This window comes from Oncorhynchus tshawytscha, linkage group LG12, assembly GCF_018296145.1.
Source record: "Oncorhynchus tshawytscha isolate Ot180627B linkage group LG12, Otsh_v2.0, whole genome shotgun sequence".
Taxonomy (NCBI): Eukaryota; Metazoa; Chordata; class Actinopteri; order Salmoniformes; family Salmonidae; genus Oncorhynchus; species Oncorhynchus tshawytscha.
Genome location: NC_056440.1, coordinates 65,379,061 through 65,396,301, shown reverse-complemented (window position 1 = coordinate 65,396,301; position 17,241 = coordinate 65,379,061). Strand labels below are relative to the sequence as shown.

Below are 17,241 nucleotides of genomic sequence, written 5' to 3'. Positions count from 1 at the left end.
TTAATTTAGAAGATTTCAAACTTACTGACAGGTATTGTAAATAGGTTAGGCACCATTGTACTTGTGCTATACTGTACATATACACTGCCTTCAATAAGTATTCACACTCCTTGACTTATTCCATATCTGTTGTTTTACAGCCTGAATTCAACATGGATTAAATAAATAAAAAAATCTCACTCATCTTCACACAATACCCCGCAATGACAAAGTGAAAACATGTTTTTAGAAATGTTAGCAAATTTATTCAAAATTAAATACAGAAATATCTCATTTACTTAAGTATTCACACTCCTGAGTCAATACATGTAGTGGCAGGTAGCCTAGTGGTTATAGCGTTGGGCCAGTAACCGAAAGGTTGCTAGATCGAATCCCCGAGCTGACAAGGTAAAAATCTGTCGGTCTGCCCCTGAACAAGGCAGTTAACCCACTGTTCCCTAGTAGGCTGTCATTGTTATTAAGAATTTGTTCTTAACTGACTTGCCTAGTTAAATTTAAAAAATGTAAAACATTTGGCAGCAATTACAACTGTGAGTCTTTCTGCAAACCTGGATTGTTCAATATTTGCCCATTTATTCTTTTCAAAAATGAGTTGTTGATCATTACAAGACTTCCCATAGATTTTCAAGCAGATTTAAGTCAAAACGGTAACTTGCCACTCAGAAACATACACTGTTTTCTTGGTAAGCAACTTCAGTGTAGATTTGGCCTTGTGTTTTATATTGTTGTCCTGCTGCAAGGTTAATTCATCTCCCAGTGTCTGGTGGAACAAGGTTTTACTGTAGGATTTGCCTGTGCTTAGCTCCATTGTATTCTGTATTCTGTATTCTGAAAAACTCCCCAGTCCTTAATGATTACAAGCATACCCATAACTTGATGCAGCCACCACTATGCTTGAAAATATGGAGAGTAGTACTCGGTAATGTGTTGTATTGGATTTGCCCCAAACATAATACTTTGTATTCAGGACAAAAAGTTAATTGCTTTACCACATTTTTTGCATTATTACTTTAGTGTCTTGTTTGCAAACTGGATGCATATTTTTGAATAGTTCTGTTCAAGATTCCTTCTTAGTATTGTAGAGTAACTACAATGTTGTTGATCAATCCTCAGTTTTTTCCTATCACAGCCATTAAACTCTGTAACTGTTTTAAAGTCACTATTGGCATGGTGAAATCCCTGAGCGGTTTCCTTCCTCTCCGGCAACTGAGTTAGAAAGGACACCTGTATCTTTGTAGTGACTGGGAGTATTGATACACCATCCAAAGTGTGATTAATAACTTCACCATGCTCAAAGGGATATTCAATGTCTGCTTTTTATTTTATTTTTTACCCATCTACAAATAGGTGCCCTTCTTTGCAAGGCATTGGAAACCTCCCTGGTCTTTGTAATATATTATATGTAATATTTGTAGTATGTGGACACCTGCTAGTCGGACATCTCATTCCAAAGTCATGAGCATTAATATGGAGTTGATCCCCCCCTTTGCTGCTATAACAGCGTCCACTCTTCTGGGAAAGCTTTCCACTAGATGTTGGAACATTGCTGTGGGGACTTGCTTCCGTTCAGCCAAAAGAGCGTTAATGAGGTCGGGCACGGATGTTGGGCAATTAGGCCTGGCTCGCAGTCTGTATGGACTTCGCTTTGTGCACAGGGGCATTGTCATGCTGAAATAGGAAAAGGTCCTTCCCCAAACTGTTGCCACAAAGTTGGAAGCATAGAATCATCTAGAATGTATGCTGTAGCGTTAAGATTTCCCTTAACTGTATCTAGGAGCCTAGCCTGAACCATGAAAAATAGCCCCAGACCATTATTCCTCATCCACCAAACTTTACAGTTGGGACTATGCATTCGAGCAGGTAGCATTCTCCTGGCATCTGCCAAACTCAGATTTGTCCGTCGGAAGGCAAGATGGTAAAGTGCGCTTCATCACTCCAGAGAATGCATTTCCACTACTCCAGAGTCCAATGGCGGTGAGCTTTACACCACTCCAGCCGACGCTTGACATTGCGCGTGGTGATCTTAGGCTTGTGTGCGGCTGCTAGTCCATGGAAACCCATTTCATGAAGCTCCCGACGAACAGTTCTTGTGCCGATGTTGCTACTAGAGGCATTTTGGAACTCGGTAGTGAGTATTGCAACCAAGGACAGACGATTTTTACGCGCTACGCACTTCAGCACTCAGCGGCCCCGTTCTGTGAGCTTGTGTGGCCTACCACTTCGCTGCTGAGCCGTTGTTCCTCCTAGACGTTTCCACTTCACAATAACAGCACTTACAGTTGACCGGGGCAGCTCTAGCAGGGCAGAACTGTGTTGTTTGTCTATGGAGATTGCATGGCTGTGTGCTCAATTTTATACACCTGTGTGGCTGAAATAGCTGAATCCACTAATTTGAAGGGATGTCCATATACTTTTGTGTATATATAGTGTGTTTGACTTGTTAAGCACATTTTTACTCCTGAACTTGTTTAGGCTTGCCATAACAAAGGGGTTGAATACTTGTTGACTCAAGACATTTCAGCTTTTCATTAAAAAAAAATACAAAAATGGCTTTGATGTTATTGGGTACGAAAAATCGCAATTTAATCTATTTTAAATTCAGGCTAAAACACAACAAAATGTGAAAAAAGTCAACAGGTGTGAATACTTTCTGAAGGCACTGTTTCCTATGACATAGCTTAGACCACAAATATTTTTTACGTTTCTTGTAAGATCTAGGCTCAAGCTCTTTCATCTTGTCTAAGGACACTTAGAATACAGATGGTCCTATTATTTATCGGTAATATCCCTCCATCTACTCAATAGTCAATCTGGACAGCATGACAGTCGTGGAGTTGTAACACTAGTGCGTCATGAATCAATTAATGGTATGACGGTGAACAGGGTTCATTTACTGTGCCAGGTCAAAAGGAGGCAACCACTCCTCCCCCACAATAACCCCTCTTCACCTCACGGCTCTTTACGGTTCACCCATCACTTCAGCCCAACAGTTAACACCACCACCCTGTCTCTCTCTATAAGCTTGTGCCTTTGTTTTTGTGTTTTCAGGCTCATCTAACATGGTGACCGGGGAAACAAAGAGTTTCTTCAGCCTTGCAAAATCTGTGAGTCAGAAATGCTGAGTCTCTCACTGAGTTTACAGAATGGAACAGTCTGTTTTAATATTTATCGGGGATTCATTACTTACAATGAAACACAAATTCATTATTGGGGTAAGTGATGTGTGTGTCTCTGGTTTGACTCCCCAGTGGTGGCAGGTTGAGAAGGTGAACCCTATTAAACTCTACGAGGAGAACAAGGTCATTGCTGGATTCTCGCTGCTCAACCTTCTGTTCAAGCAGGGCAGGTGTGGGCAGGTGAAAACGGTGGTGGAGAAACTCTTCTCCCTCTACAACCAGAAGAAGATCAAACCTGTGGTGGACTCCCTGTGGGCACTGGAGGAGGTAAGTGAACAGCTGGTGGGCAGGGACATTTCCCTGAACACATCTGGCATGATGTCTTTGACTGGCAGGTCTACTATACAGCCAATCTGGGAATGATCCACACGGTCACTAAGGGAACACAGATGGGTAGTAGGAAAGTTTTAGAGAAGGTGGTATGGAAACATCTTGGATGGAGTGTCATCTGTTGTTTGTCACTGTTCCGCTGTTAGTGGACATTGGTTCGGCCCGCAGATGGCAGGTGGGCCGTTGAGACCGGTTGCTTGTTTTGATGGCTGCAGTTATGTGACGTTCACATTCACGCCCACATGAATTCCATACATCAATCTCTCCATCTCTGCCAGTGCATCTCTCTGTGTGTCTGTTTTCCTCTTTCTGTTTCTACACCGTCACCAACTCTGTTTGTAAAGAACCACAAATGTGACATTTGGGTGTTTCACACATTCTGCTATTTCTGTGAACTTGATAGTGGAGCTGCTAGTGGTTAGCAGGCAGCTCAGCACAGAGGGTCATAGAGTAATTTATTGAGACAACACTCCTGCTGCTATGAGGTAGATGATTGGTGGTTTAATTATTCACAAGATTCCCTGCTGATAGAACAGTGAAAGGCTTTTCCTCTCCATTCATATTACTGGTGTTTACACTCAGTTATACTTCTTTATACACATACAGTATATATATATATATATATATATATATATATATATATATATATATATATATATATATATATATATATATATATATATATATATAATATATATATATATATATATAAAAATATATATATAAAAATATATATATATATATATAAAATAAAAAATATATATATATATATATAAAAAAAAATATATATATAAAAAAAAAAAATATAAAATATATATATATATATATATATATATATATAAAAAAATATATAAAAATATATATATATATATATATATATATATATATATATATATATAAAAATATATAAAAATATATATATATAAAAATATATATATATAAAAAAATATATATATAAAAATATATATATATAAATATATATATATATATAAATATATATAAATATATAAATATATATAAATATATACAGATATTGACCAAAATCTGTTTCAAGTGAAAAAATGTATAGACAAATTGAATTATTTCTGTCCTTCCTATCGAATGTCTGAAACACTATTGTACATTTCATTTATCCATTCCAGGAAATGTGAATAGTTTCTCTGGTAAGGCTGACATGTTGTTATTTGAGTAGAAACAGTCAATGAGATACAGTGTGTCATGTAATTTAATTGAATTACATTGTGTTGGTCAGGTGGCCAGTTCAAGTCACAGAGCCGACCTCTCTGATTCAGAGGGGTTGGGTTAAAAGCGGAAGTAAAGTTTTGGTTGTGTGCACTAGACCAGTGGTTCCCAAACTTTTTATAGTCCTATACCCCTTCAAACATTCAACCTCCAGCTGTGTACGCCCTCTAGCACCAGGGTCAGCGCACTCTCAAATGTTGTTTTTTGTCATCATTGTAAGCCTGCCACACACACACTATACGATACATTTATTAAACATAAGAATGAGTGTGAGTTTTTTGTCACAACCCGGCTCGTGGGAAGTGACAAAGAGCTCTTATAGGACCAGGGCACAAATAATAATAATCAATAATTCTGCTCTTTATCTCACCATCTTATATATAAAACCTTATTTGTTCATTGAAAATTGTGAATAACTCACCACAGGTTAATGAGAAGGGTGTGCTTGAAAGGATGCACATAACTCTGCAATGTTGGGTTGTATTGTATTGGAGAGAGTCTGTCTTAAATCATTTTCTACACACAGTCTGTGCCTTTATTTCGTTTTCATGCCAGGGAAGGCTGAGAATCCACTCTCACATAGGTACGTCGTTGCAATGGGCATCAGTGTCTTAACAGCGCAATTTGTCAAGGTTAGGATACTCTGAGCGTAGCCCAATCCAGAAATCTGGCAGTGACTTCTGACTAAATTCAATTTTCACAGTTTTCGATGAGGCTCTCTTGTTCAGATATCAGTAAGTAGACTGGAGGCAGGGCATGAAAGGGATAACGAATCCAGTTGTTTGTGTCATCCGTTTCGGGAATATACCTGCATAATTGTGCACCCAACTCCAGTGCTTGCCTATATCACATTTGACATTGTCCGTAAGCTTGAGTTAATTTGCACACAAAAAAATCATACAATGATGGAAAGACCTGTCTGTTGTCCTTGTTAATGCAGACAGAGAATTTCTTAATCATAGCCTCAATTTTGTCCCGCACATTGAATGTAGTTGCGGAGAGTCCCTGTAATCCTAGATTCAGATCATTCAGGCGAGAAAAAACGTCACCCAGATAGGCCAGTCATGTGAGAAACTCGTCATCATACAAGTGGTCAGACAAGTGAAAATGATGGTCAGTAAAGAAAACTTTAAGCTCGTCTCTCAATTCAAACAAATGTGTCAATACTTTGCTCCTTGATAACCAGCACACTTCTGTATGTTGTAAAACCGTTACATGGTCGCTGCTCATATCATTGCATAGTGCAGAAAATACATGAGAGTTTAGGGGCCTTACTTTAACAAAGTTAACCATTTTCACTGTAGTGTCCAAAACGTCTTTCAAGCTGTCAGGCATTCCTTTGGCAGCAAGAGCCTCTCTGAGGATGCTGCAGTGTACCCAAGTGGCGTCGGGAGCAACTGCTTGCACGTACGTTACCACTCCACTATGTCTCTCTGTCATGGCTTTTGCGTCATCAGTACAGATACCAACACATCTTGACCACCAAAGTCCATTTGATGTCACAAAGCTGTCCAGTACTTTAAAAATATCCTCTCCTGTTGTCCTGGTTTCCAGTGGTTTGCAGAAGAGGATGTCTTCCTTAATTGACCCCCGATAAACGTAACGGACATATACCAGGAGCTGTGCCAGGCCCGACACATCTGTTGACCCATCCAGCTGTAACGCATAGAATTCACTGGCTTGTATGCGAAGCAGTAATTGTTTCAAAACATGTCTTGCTATGTCACTGATGCGTCATGAAACAGTGTTGTTTGATAAAGGCATTGTCTGTATAGTTTTCTTTTGGCCTTGTCCACCAGCATTGTCCCAGCCATATCCGCGGCAGCAGGTAGAATTAAAGTCCAACGTCCCTGTCTGTTGTTAGGTGCTTTCCCGGGTATGGAGGCAGTAGCTCTTCAGCTGCGTCAGATTCACAACTGTCAGTGTCCATGCTAGCTGGTCTAACAACAAATGTAGAATTACTGATGCTAGCATTGGATGTGCTCGTGGAAGCAGAACAACTTGTGTCATCGACAGGTGCAGGTGTAGTACTGCTGGTAGTAGCAGTACTACCAGTAGAGCAGGTATGTGTCTCTATGGACATGGGCCTTAATTTTTTTTAACCATTTATCAATTTTTGAGCAAACGGAATGAGCGGTTAATGTGATTGGATGTTAATTATTTGTCTAGGCTACCTGTATTTGACATTGTGTTGTTATTTTGCTGAACACTAGATTGTTTATTTTTATTTTTGGCAGTGAAACGAGGCTACTTATGTGAGGAAAAACCTCACCCAAATGTATAGACCCGTTGAAAAATATACAGTGCCTTGCGAAAGTATTCGCCCCCCTTGAACTTTGTGACCTCTTGCCACATTTCAGGCTTCAAACATAAAGATATAAAACTGTATTTTTTTGTGAAGAATCAACAACAAGTGGGACACAATCATGAAGTGGAATGACATTTATTGGATATTTCAAACTTTTTTAACAAATCAAAAACTGAAAAATTGGGCGTGCAAAATTATTCAGCCCCCTTAAGTTAATACTTTGTAGCGCCACCTTTTGCTGCGATTACAGCTGTAAGTTGCTTGGGGTATGTCTCGATCAGTTTTGCACATCGAGAGACTGAAATTTTTTCCCATTCCTCCATGCAAAACAGCTCGAGCTCAGTGAGGTTGGATGGAGAGCATTTGTGAACAGCAGTTTTCAGTTCTTTCCACAGATTCTCGATTGGATTCAGGTCTGGACTTTGACTTGGCCATTCTAACACCTGGATATGTTTATTTTTGAACCATTCCATTGTAGATTTTGCTTTATGTTTTGGATCATTGTCTTGTTGGAAGACAAATCTCCGTCCCAGTCTCAGGTCTTTTGCAGACTCCATCAGGTTATCTTCCAGAATGGTCCTGTATTTGGCTCCATCCATCTTCCCATCAATTTTAACCATCTTCCCTGTCCCTGCTGAAGAAAAGCAGGCCCAAACCATGATGCTGCCACCACCATGTTTGACAGTGGGGATGGTGTGTTCAGGGTGATGAGCTGTGTTGCTTTTACGCCAAACATAACGTTTTGCATTGTTGCCAAAAAATGTTGGTTTCATCTGACCAGAGCACCTTCTTCCACATGTTTGGTGTGTCTCCCAGGTGGCTTGTGGCAAACTTTAAACAACACTTTTTATGGATATCTTTAAGAAATGGCTTTCTTCTTGCCACTCTTCCATAAAGGCCAGATTTGTGCAATATACGACTGATTGTTGTCCTATGGACAGAGTCTCCCACCTCAGCTGTAGATCTCTGCAGTTCATCCAGAGTGATCATGGGCCTCTTGGCTGCATCTCTGATCAGTCTTCTCCTTGTATGAGCTGAAAGTTTAGAGGGACGGCTTGCGAAAGTATTCGGCCCCCTAGAACTTTGCGACCTTTTGCCACATTTCAGGCTTCAAACATAAAGATATAAAACTGTATTTTTTTGTGAAGAATCAACAACAAGTGGGACACAATCATGAAGTGGAACGACATTTATTGGATATTTCAAACGTTTTTAACAAATCAAAAACGGAAAAATTGGGCGTGCAAAATTATTCAGCCCCTTTACTTTCAGTGCAGCAAACTCTCTCCAGAAGTTCAGTGAGGATCTCTGAATGATCCAATGTTGACCTAAATGACTAATGATGATAAATACAATCCACCTGTGTGTAATCAAGTCTCCGTATAAATGCACCTGCACTGTGATAGTCTCAGAGGTCCGTTAAAAGCGCAGAGAGCATCATGAAGAACAAGGAACACACCAGGCAGGTCCGAGATACTGTTGTGAAGAAGTTTAAAGCCGGATTTGGATACAAAAAGATTTCCCAAGCTTTAAACATCCCAAGGAACACTGTGCAAGCGATAATATTGAAATGGAAGGAGTATCAGACCACTGCAAATCTACCAAGACCTGGCCGTCCCTCTAAACTTTCAGCTCATACAAGGAGAAGACTGATCAGAGATGCAGCCAAGAGGCCCATGATCACTCTGGATGAACTGCAGAGATCTACAGCTGAGGTGGGAGACTCTGTCCATAGGACAACAATCAGTCGTATATTGCACAAATCTGGCCTTTATGGAAGAGTGGCAAGAAGAAAGCCATTTCTTAAAGATATCCATAAAAAGTGTTGTTTAAAGTTTGCCACAAGCCACCTGGGAGACACACCAAACATGTGGAAGAAGGTGCTCTGGTCAGATGAAACCAACATTTTTTGGCAACAATGCAAAACGTTATGTTTGGCGTAAAAGCAACACAGCTCATCACCCTGAACACACCATCCCCACTGTCAAACATGGTGGTGGCAGCATCATGGTTTGGGCCTGCTTTTCTTCAGCAGGGACAGGGAAGATGGTTAAAATTGATGTGAAGATGGATGGAGCCAAATACAGGACCATTCTGGAAGAAAACCTGATGGAGACTGCAAAAGACCTGCATGTATTTTCTGCACCTATCTGTGATATGAGCAGCAGACCTCTAGCGATTTTTGGCATACAGAGGTGTGTGATTATCAGGCGAAATATTAACGCATTTGTTTGAATTGAGCGGCTTAAAGTTTCTTGCTGACCGCTGTCTGGCTGCTGTATGATGACAGTTTCTCACATGACTGGCCTATCTGGTGACGTTTTCACCAGCTCGATCTGGTCTAGGGCCCGAGACTCTCGCAACTACCTGTCTTGGTTATGTTAAGAAATTCTCTGTGCTGCGTGCGGCAGGTGAACTCCATCATTATGTTTTTTGTGTCTAAACTGGCGTTTAATGTCAATGGTATGGGCTGGCGGGTTGGGTGCTGAATATGCAGGTACATATTCAAACGGTGACACAAACAGCTTTGGACAAATTATCACTAAGCTTTGCTACCACCCCACTGAAACTGTGAAAGACGGGCCAGTCAGTCTGCCGGGTTTCTGGTTGGGCTTCGTCTCAGGCGTATCTAACCTTGAGCAGGCCGCTGGTCACGGTGCCCACGGCGATGCTGTGAGAGTGGATTCTCGGCTAGCACCTGGCAGTGGCACGGGCTAATGTGAAAATGATTTAAGACAGACTCTCAGCATGCAGCCCAACATTGCGGAGTTATGTGCATTTTCAAGCACACCTAAGTAGCCTGTGGTGGTTATTCTGGTGTGAGCAGGTTTTATAAGTGGTGGATAAGGCAGGGTATTGATGGCCCTGATGCCATAGTAACATTAAACTTTCCCGCGGCCGGGCATTAACAACAAGCTCACACTCTCACTATGTTTAATAAATGTAATAGAGCATAGTAATATGTGTGTGACTAACCTGTTGCTAGCATTTGAGTGCGCTGGCGTACAGTGTTTGAAGAGTATGAACACTTCACTGATCTGTCACACAATAACTTTACTAAACAACCCCTCTGAATCAGAAGGTGACTCTGTAACTGAACTGTACCATAACACAATGTAATTCAGTGGAAGTACATGACACACTATCTCGTGACTGTTTCTACCGAAAAACTATTCACATTTCGGAGATGGTGTGAAATGTACAATAAATGTTTCGAGAAGAACAAGAAATAATTCGAATTTGTCTATACACATTTTTCACTTGAAGCTGGGTACGGTCAATATCTGTATATATTATATATTTATATATATATATTTATATATATGTATTTATATATATATATTTTATATATATATTTTTATATATATATTTTATATATATATATATATATTTTATATATATATATATATATATATATATATATATATATATTTTATATATATATTTTATATATTTATATATATATTTTATATATTTTTTTATATATATATATAATAAATAATATATATATATATATTTTTATATATATATTTTTATATATATATTTTATATATATATATATATATATATATATATATATATATATATATATATATATATATATATATATATATATATATATATATATATACTGTATGTGTATAAGGAAGTATAACAGTGTAAGCTGCAATGAAATGGAGAGGAAACCTTTCACTGATCTGAATCTTGAAAGAATATTAAACCATATCATCTACAGGAGATGTTGTCTCAAATAAATTACTCACATGACCTCTGTGCTGAGCTGCCTGCCCCAACCGCAGCGCTCCACTATCAAGTTCACGAAATAGCAGGAATGATGAGTACACAAACGTCACATTTATTGATTCTTACAAACAGGATTGATGTAGAAGAAGAGGAAAACAGCACGAAACTGCACTGGCGCGAGCGATGTATGGAAATTCGCAACCGGCGTGACGTCATAACTGCGGCCATCAACCAACGACGATACTCGCGCCCACCTGCGGAGGCGAGAACTGACCGCTGGCTGGCGGGCGAAACGCAGATGACACTTTCCATCCCAGATGTTCCATACCCACCTTCTCTAGGCTCTACTACCGTTCCCACTTAGTGACCAGTGTCCCCAGGTGGCGCGTAACCAGACACTGCCAGTCAGAGCATCATGCCGAATGTGTTCGGGAAATGTCCCAGCATTCACTGCACTCGCGTGCCCACGGAAGTCCTGCAGGCTTCTTCTGGTTGTAGAGGAGAAGGTTTCTCCGCACGTTCTGCCCTGCTGAGCAAGAAGGTTGACGAATCCGGCGGTATTTGTTCTCCTGCGTGGAAGTCACCTTCTCAACACGGGAGTCAAACCGAGACATCACTTACTATTTGTGTTTCATTAACCAGTAGTCCCCGGTAAATATTGAACTGTTCCATGTAAACTCAGTGAGGAGACTCTGCGACTCACCTTGGGCTGGCTCTTTGTTCCGGTCTCATCAGATGAGCCTGGCTGAGCAGCAGAGAGGACAGGTGGTGGTGTTAGCTGTTGGGCTGGAGTGAGCTGCATGCCGTGAGGTGAGGGAGAGTGATTGCCTCGCGCAACAGCCAAGTAACCCTGTTACCGTCATACCATTAATTGATTCGCCCGGCACTGTGTTACAACCCGTTTGTCATGCTGTCGAATTGACGCTGATCCAGATGGAGGAGATATTACCGATAAATAACAGGACCATCTGTGTCTAGATGATCACCCGAACAGATGAAAGAGCTTATTAGATCAACGTAAAAATATTTGTGGTCTAAGCTATGAAACGGTCTTCGAGTATTCACATGACTTTCACATTTTGTTATTGTTTCAGCCTACAATTTAAAATAGACCAAATGGGTACCTAGCAACAACATCAGAAACCATTTTGTTTTTGTGAAAAGCAATGTCTTTGAGTCAACAGAGTATTCAACCCTTTGTTCTTAGCCTAAACGAGTTCAGGGTAAAGTATTGGCAACAGAATCAGAGCACATATATATGCAAAGTATATGGACATCCCTTCAGAGCCAGTGGTTCGGCTTGTTTCAGCCACTGCAGGTAATATGCGGGCACGGCTACGTCTCCATGAACAAGCAACTTTATTCTGCCCTGCTAAACCAACGTCAACTGTAAGTGCTGTTATTGTGGTGGGAGGAACAAACTGGCAAGTGTTATTACAAACTCACAGCGAGGGCATCTAATGCTAATGTGGCAACGGCAAGCATCGTCTGCTGGTTGCAATGCCGGTTAAATAGCCTCTGGTAACAGCTTTATCGTTTGGAGCTTCATGTTTCCATGGACTAACGGCCGCGCACAAGCCTGGATCGCCGCGCCCAATGTTGGCATCGACTGGAAGTGTGTAAGCTCGCGCCGTGGCTCACGGGTAATGAATGCATTCTTGAATTGATGGCGCGCTTTTCCGTGGAACAAATGAATATATCCTAACAACGAAAGTTTGGTGGATGAAAATGGTCTGGAAGTATTTTTCATGGTTCAGCTAGGCTTCCCTGATCGGATGAGGAAATCTTAACGGCGCTACATTCTGGATGATTCTGTAGCACCAGCTTTGTGGCTGGAAGGACCTTTTCCTATTTCATGTGACAATAACTGACCTTTGCGAAGTCAGCACGAACAGGCCAGTAGCCCGGCATCACGTTGACTATGCGCTGCTGCTGAGCGGCTGGGTCCCTGGCAATGTTCCAGCATCTAGTGAAAGCTTCCCAGAAAAGTGAGACAGCTGTTGCAGGGATCAGCTTGGCCAGCTGCTCGCTGACGGGTGAGATCGACCTGGGTGATCAGCAAATATTACATATAATATGCAAAGATTCCAGTGGTATGCCCAAGAAACTCTTGTAGATGGGTAAATAGGATAAAGCAGGCGATAATTTCCCCTTTGGCGCATGGTGATATTAATCACACTTTGGATGGTGTCAATACTCCCAGTCACCCAAGATACAGGTGTCCTTTCTGCTCGGTGCCGGAGAAATCAGCACCATGCCAACGTTGCAACAACGTGATAGGAAAAACTGAGGATTGACGTGTAGTTACTCTGGCTACTAAGAACGAAACTATTCGAAATGTGCATCCCATTTGCAAACAGGTACTAAGTGACTGTGCAAGTATTGACCAAGCAATTTTTTTTGTCCTGGTACAAGTGTATGTTTGGGGCAATTAACAACATTACCCGGCTGCTACTGCCCTGGCCAGGCGTGGCTGCATCAACTGTCATTGGAACGGGAGACTCGAAATACAGAATACGAAATCTGTGGTAAGCTCGACCAAAACCTTGTTCCCACACCGAACGGGAGATGGTGGCAATACTGCACAGGCCAAACACAGTTGCTTACCAGAAACGTGTATGTTGACACGTTTATTAAAATGCCTTCAATCCATGGGAAGTGTTTGTGATCAACAACTTTGAAAAATAAATGGCAAAATCAGGCTGAGAGCACAGTTAACAGTATTTTACATTTTAAATTTACTAGGCAAAGTCGTGAAACAAGTGTAACCAATGACGGCCACTAGGCGGTGGGTGCTAGCTGGCAGGCCGGTGAATTTTACCTTGTCCTTCCGAGGATTGATCTGTAACCTTTAGGTTACACAACCTTGCTGCTGGGCCTGCCACCCATGTATTGACTCAGGAGTGTACTTAAGTAAATGAGATATTTCTGTATTCAACTTGAATAAATTTGCTAACATTTCTAAAAAACATGTTTTCACTTTGTCATGCTTGAGAATATTAATGAAGATGAGTGAGATTTTATTTATTGTCCATGTTGAGTTCAGGCTGTAAAAACATTTGGTATGGGCAAACAGAGTAGTATTGAGAAATACTATTGAGCAGTGTATACATTGCCTGGCACAATACTGTCGGCAAGTTTGAGTGCAGAGGTAAAGTGATGCTCAGGTACTAAATGGGTCTGACCAGCACCATCTCTCCCAGAGTGTATGTGCTGTGACACAATAATATCCCTAGTAGTTACCTCAGCGTCAGAGGTGGGTTCAGAGGCCTTCGGCCGGATGGCGTGCTCCCAGACAGTGCCGGTCCAGTCCCTGCAGTCACCAGCTACAGGGGTGTGCCGAAAGAATGCGTTCTCGACCCCTGGCGTAACGGCAGCTTCGTGAACCTATCATCTGTGGTCATTCAATGTTTGGTTCAGATTTCAATAGTTGACCTTATGTTTTAACAGGTAAACCTCCGCTTTGTGACGGTCGATATCGGCCCTTTGTTCCATCAGAATTCCGCTTTCAGTATTTGTGTCGCATTGGACAGGTTAACCATCGGTGCGTTAGGCACGTGAGAGAAGAATGTTGTCGAAGTCTATAGCCTTCCTTCTGCCTGATGACTCTGACACGCCTGTGACGTCTTATGACTGCATGGCCTTACTGAGGAGACAAGACCTATTTGTAGCTTTCTCTGATCCTGAGAATGTGAGGCTGCGGGACTCTTTCTCCCTCTGATATGTACATTACTACCGTGTGATGTGCTGGTATGGGTAATATTCTCCCTCTGTCTGGCTGTATTACTACCAGTGTGATAATACTGAGCGAGCAATATTCTCCCTCTGATAAACTGTATTCCCTACCGATGCTGAGCGAACGTATTGCCTCTATGCGACGAGTGTCGTGTATTCCTCTGATATAAACTTGCCGGTGTGTCTTTGAGCGGTTATTCTTCCCTCTGTATTTACAAGTATGATATGAGCGGGCAATGCTCCACTCTGATATGGCTGTATTTACTACTGCATTGTGATATGCAGGCAGACAATATTCTCCCTCTGATATGGCTGTATTTACCATTGCTATGCGAGCGGCAATATTCTCCCTCTGTTATGGCTGTATTTACCAGTGTGATATGCAGGCGGGCGCAGTATTCCGCGATGTGGCTGCCATTTACTAACGGTGTATTTGAGCAGACGTATTTGCCGGCGCCTACCATTGTGTATGCAGGCAGACGATATTCTCTATGGCTTTGGCATTACTACCGTGATAATAGGTATTACTTCCCTCTGTCTGTTAATATGCAGGCTTGAACGGTATTCTCCCTCTGATATATTTCACCATTTACTACCGGTGTGATATGCGGGCGGACATTCTCCCTGTATGGCTGTTGCCATTGTATGCGAGCGATATAACAATCATTACTACCGGTGTGATGTGCAGGCAGACATTCTCCACTTCTGATGTTACAGCCCGGTGTGATATGCAGCGAGCAGTATTCTCACTGATATGTCATTTAGGGCAGTATTCCCTGCCCGATGTAAACTGTACATTCTACCGTGTGTGCTGCGGAACGGGCCCTACCCAGTGTATTGCCATTGGTGTACGAGGCGGGCTGTATTCTTCCTTCTGTCCCAGTACTGAGAGAGAAGAGATTAGGCCCAGAAAGAGATGGAAAGCTGATTTGAATATGACTCGATAAATTCAGAATGTGACCATCATGGACAGCCTTAAATACTCCTGACAGCGATACTGTTTCCCAGCCCTATTCTATTGAACATTGGGCAGCGAGTGACGCTGACTTTCTGATTGCCTCCCTGACATCCTATGGATTGCAGTGATTACCAATCAAACAAGACAATTAGATGGGACTAAATCATATTATGTCGAGATGTGTACAGATGACTCTAAGTATCGATACTGACAATATCATAATATTTTTGCGCTAATGCAATACCACTAAAACTCCCGTATTTTTCCTCTCCCAACTCATTTTTCCTCCATATGCAAATAGAGAACAGTATTTTCAGCACTTTTTGTTTGTGACTGTCAAACTAATTTCTCATGTCCTGTTATCTGCAGCAACTATGATGATAATATGTTTGGAATTGAACAGGTCAACATTTGTCTAGTGATCACGATGGAAGCATATGTTATCAGCACACCCGGCCCAGTATTTGACAGCTGTTGCAGGTTACCTTCCGGAAGCTCTGTTGCCTGCCCCACTGCTGCATTGCTCGAACAACTAAAGTGTTGCCCTTGGGGATTTGCATTTGCATCAAATATGGCATGCGACAACATCAAATCTTCCCTGACTCCCGTATGCTGTGTTCGTTATCACATTGTCATTTCATATGTACGCAGGCAGCATTCTGAGAGACCATTAGTAATTATGTGGTATGATACAAACACATTTGATCAAACACCAACGAGAATCCAGAGCATTTGCTAACAGTGGTCTTATTCGCAAAACATTGTGTAAGTGATACACTCTGCATCTATGTTGAAGAAGATTTTATCCCAATATTATTATCAAACAAGAGCAAACCTTGCACCTTCTTGTGCATGTCAGCATTTCTGTCGAGAAGGTGAATGCAGAAGTCTTCATGTTTGAAAGATAGACGTTCTGCCCGACAGGCGCTGGGTTAGTGGGCACGCTGGTGGCACACGCTCGGCTCTCCCAGACACAGGTGTTGCCACAGGCGGCTCCAGACGTGACATTTCCGCAGCTTTACCAGCCATATCCATGACTGATATGAAAAATAATTATAATAATTATTCTCATCTGTTCCTGTCATTCAGCACACTAGGCAAAAGACGGCAAATGTTTTCTTGTCCATCTCTACTGATATGTGCCAATATTAACAGCAGAGTTACCCCGTGCATCAGTCGATAAACTACCTATATGTTGACATAGGCCAGTCTGTAGAAGCATCTCTGATGAAGTTACATCTCTGGTTATGTTTAATTATTAAGCTGAATCTAACAGTGTAAAGAAATGTGCTATGGCCTGATAATTCCAGTAATCTTGTAAAAAAAAAATGAGAAATTTGAAGAGTCTGTGATATATATACTGTAACCCAGCTGGGCATATCTTGTCTACAGATGTCCGTTTTCTCAGCCACATCTCGCCATCATCTTCAATCATGAACGTGTAAAACAGCATCTGAGCTATGCAACCACGGAATGTTACCCTCAAGCCACCAGGCTCTGCTTGGCGACCTCCTGGTAACGATAACAAAGGAGATGCTGTGTTTCTTTCACTCCTTTCGGGTTGCCACACTTATACGAGCATCGCCGGTAACCTCCGGCAACATATGAGCAGCCGCAGGACCATGGAAGAGGCTGCTGCCTCGAAATGTCATGTCATCAGGCATGTTGTAATCCAGTGGTGTGCAAACCACCTGCTGCTACCCGAGAAGCAACAGCCCCTGAAAATGATCTCTCTGTCACGGAAGAGG

At 41.6% G+C, this 17,241-nt stretch overlaps 1 protein-coding gene across 1 annotated transcript in view; it reads left to right on the top strand.

Moving 5' to 3' along the window:
* LOC112263686 (vesicle amine transport 1-like) overlaps window positions 1-17,241 on the top strand; it is a 103,689-nt gene that overhangs the window by 5,810 nt on the left and 80,638 nt on the right. Inside the window, exons 6-7 of the mRNA XM_024440202.2 lie at window positions 3,049-3,104; window positions 3,249-3,443. Of these exons, the coding sequence (XP_024295970.1) occupies window positions 3,049-3,104; window positions 3,249-3,443 (251 nt within the window). The remainder of the gene's footprint in view (window positions 1-3,048; window positions 3,105-3,248; window positions 3,444-17,241) is intronic.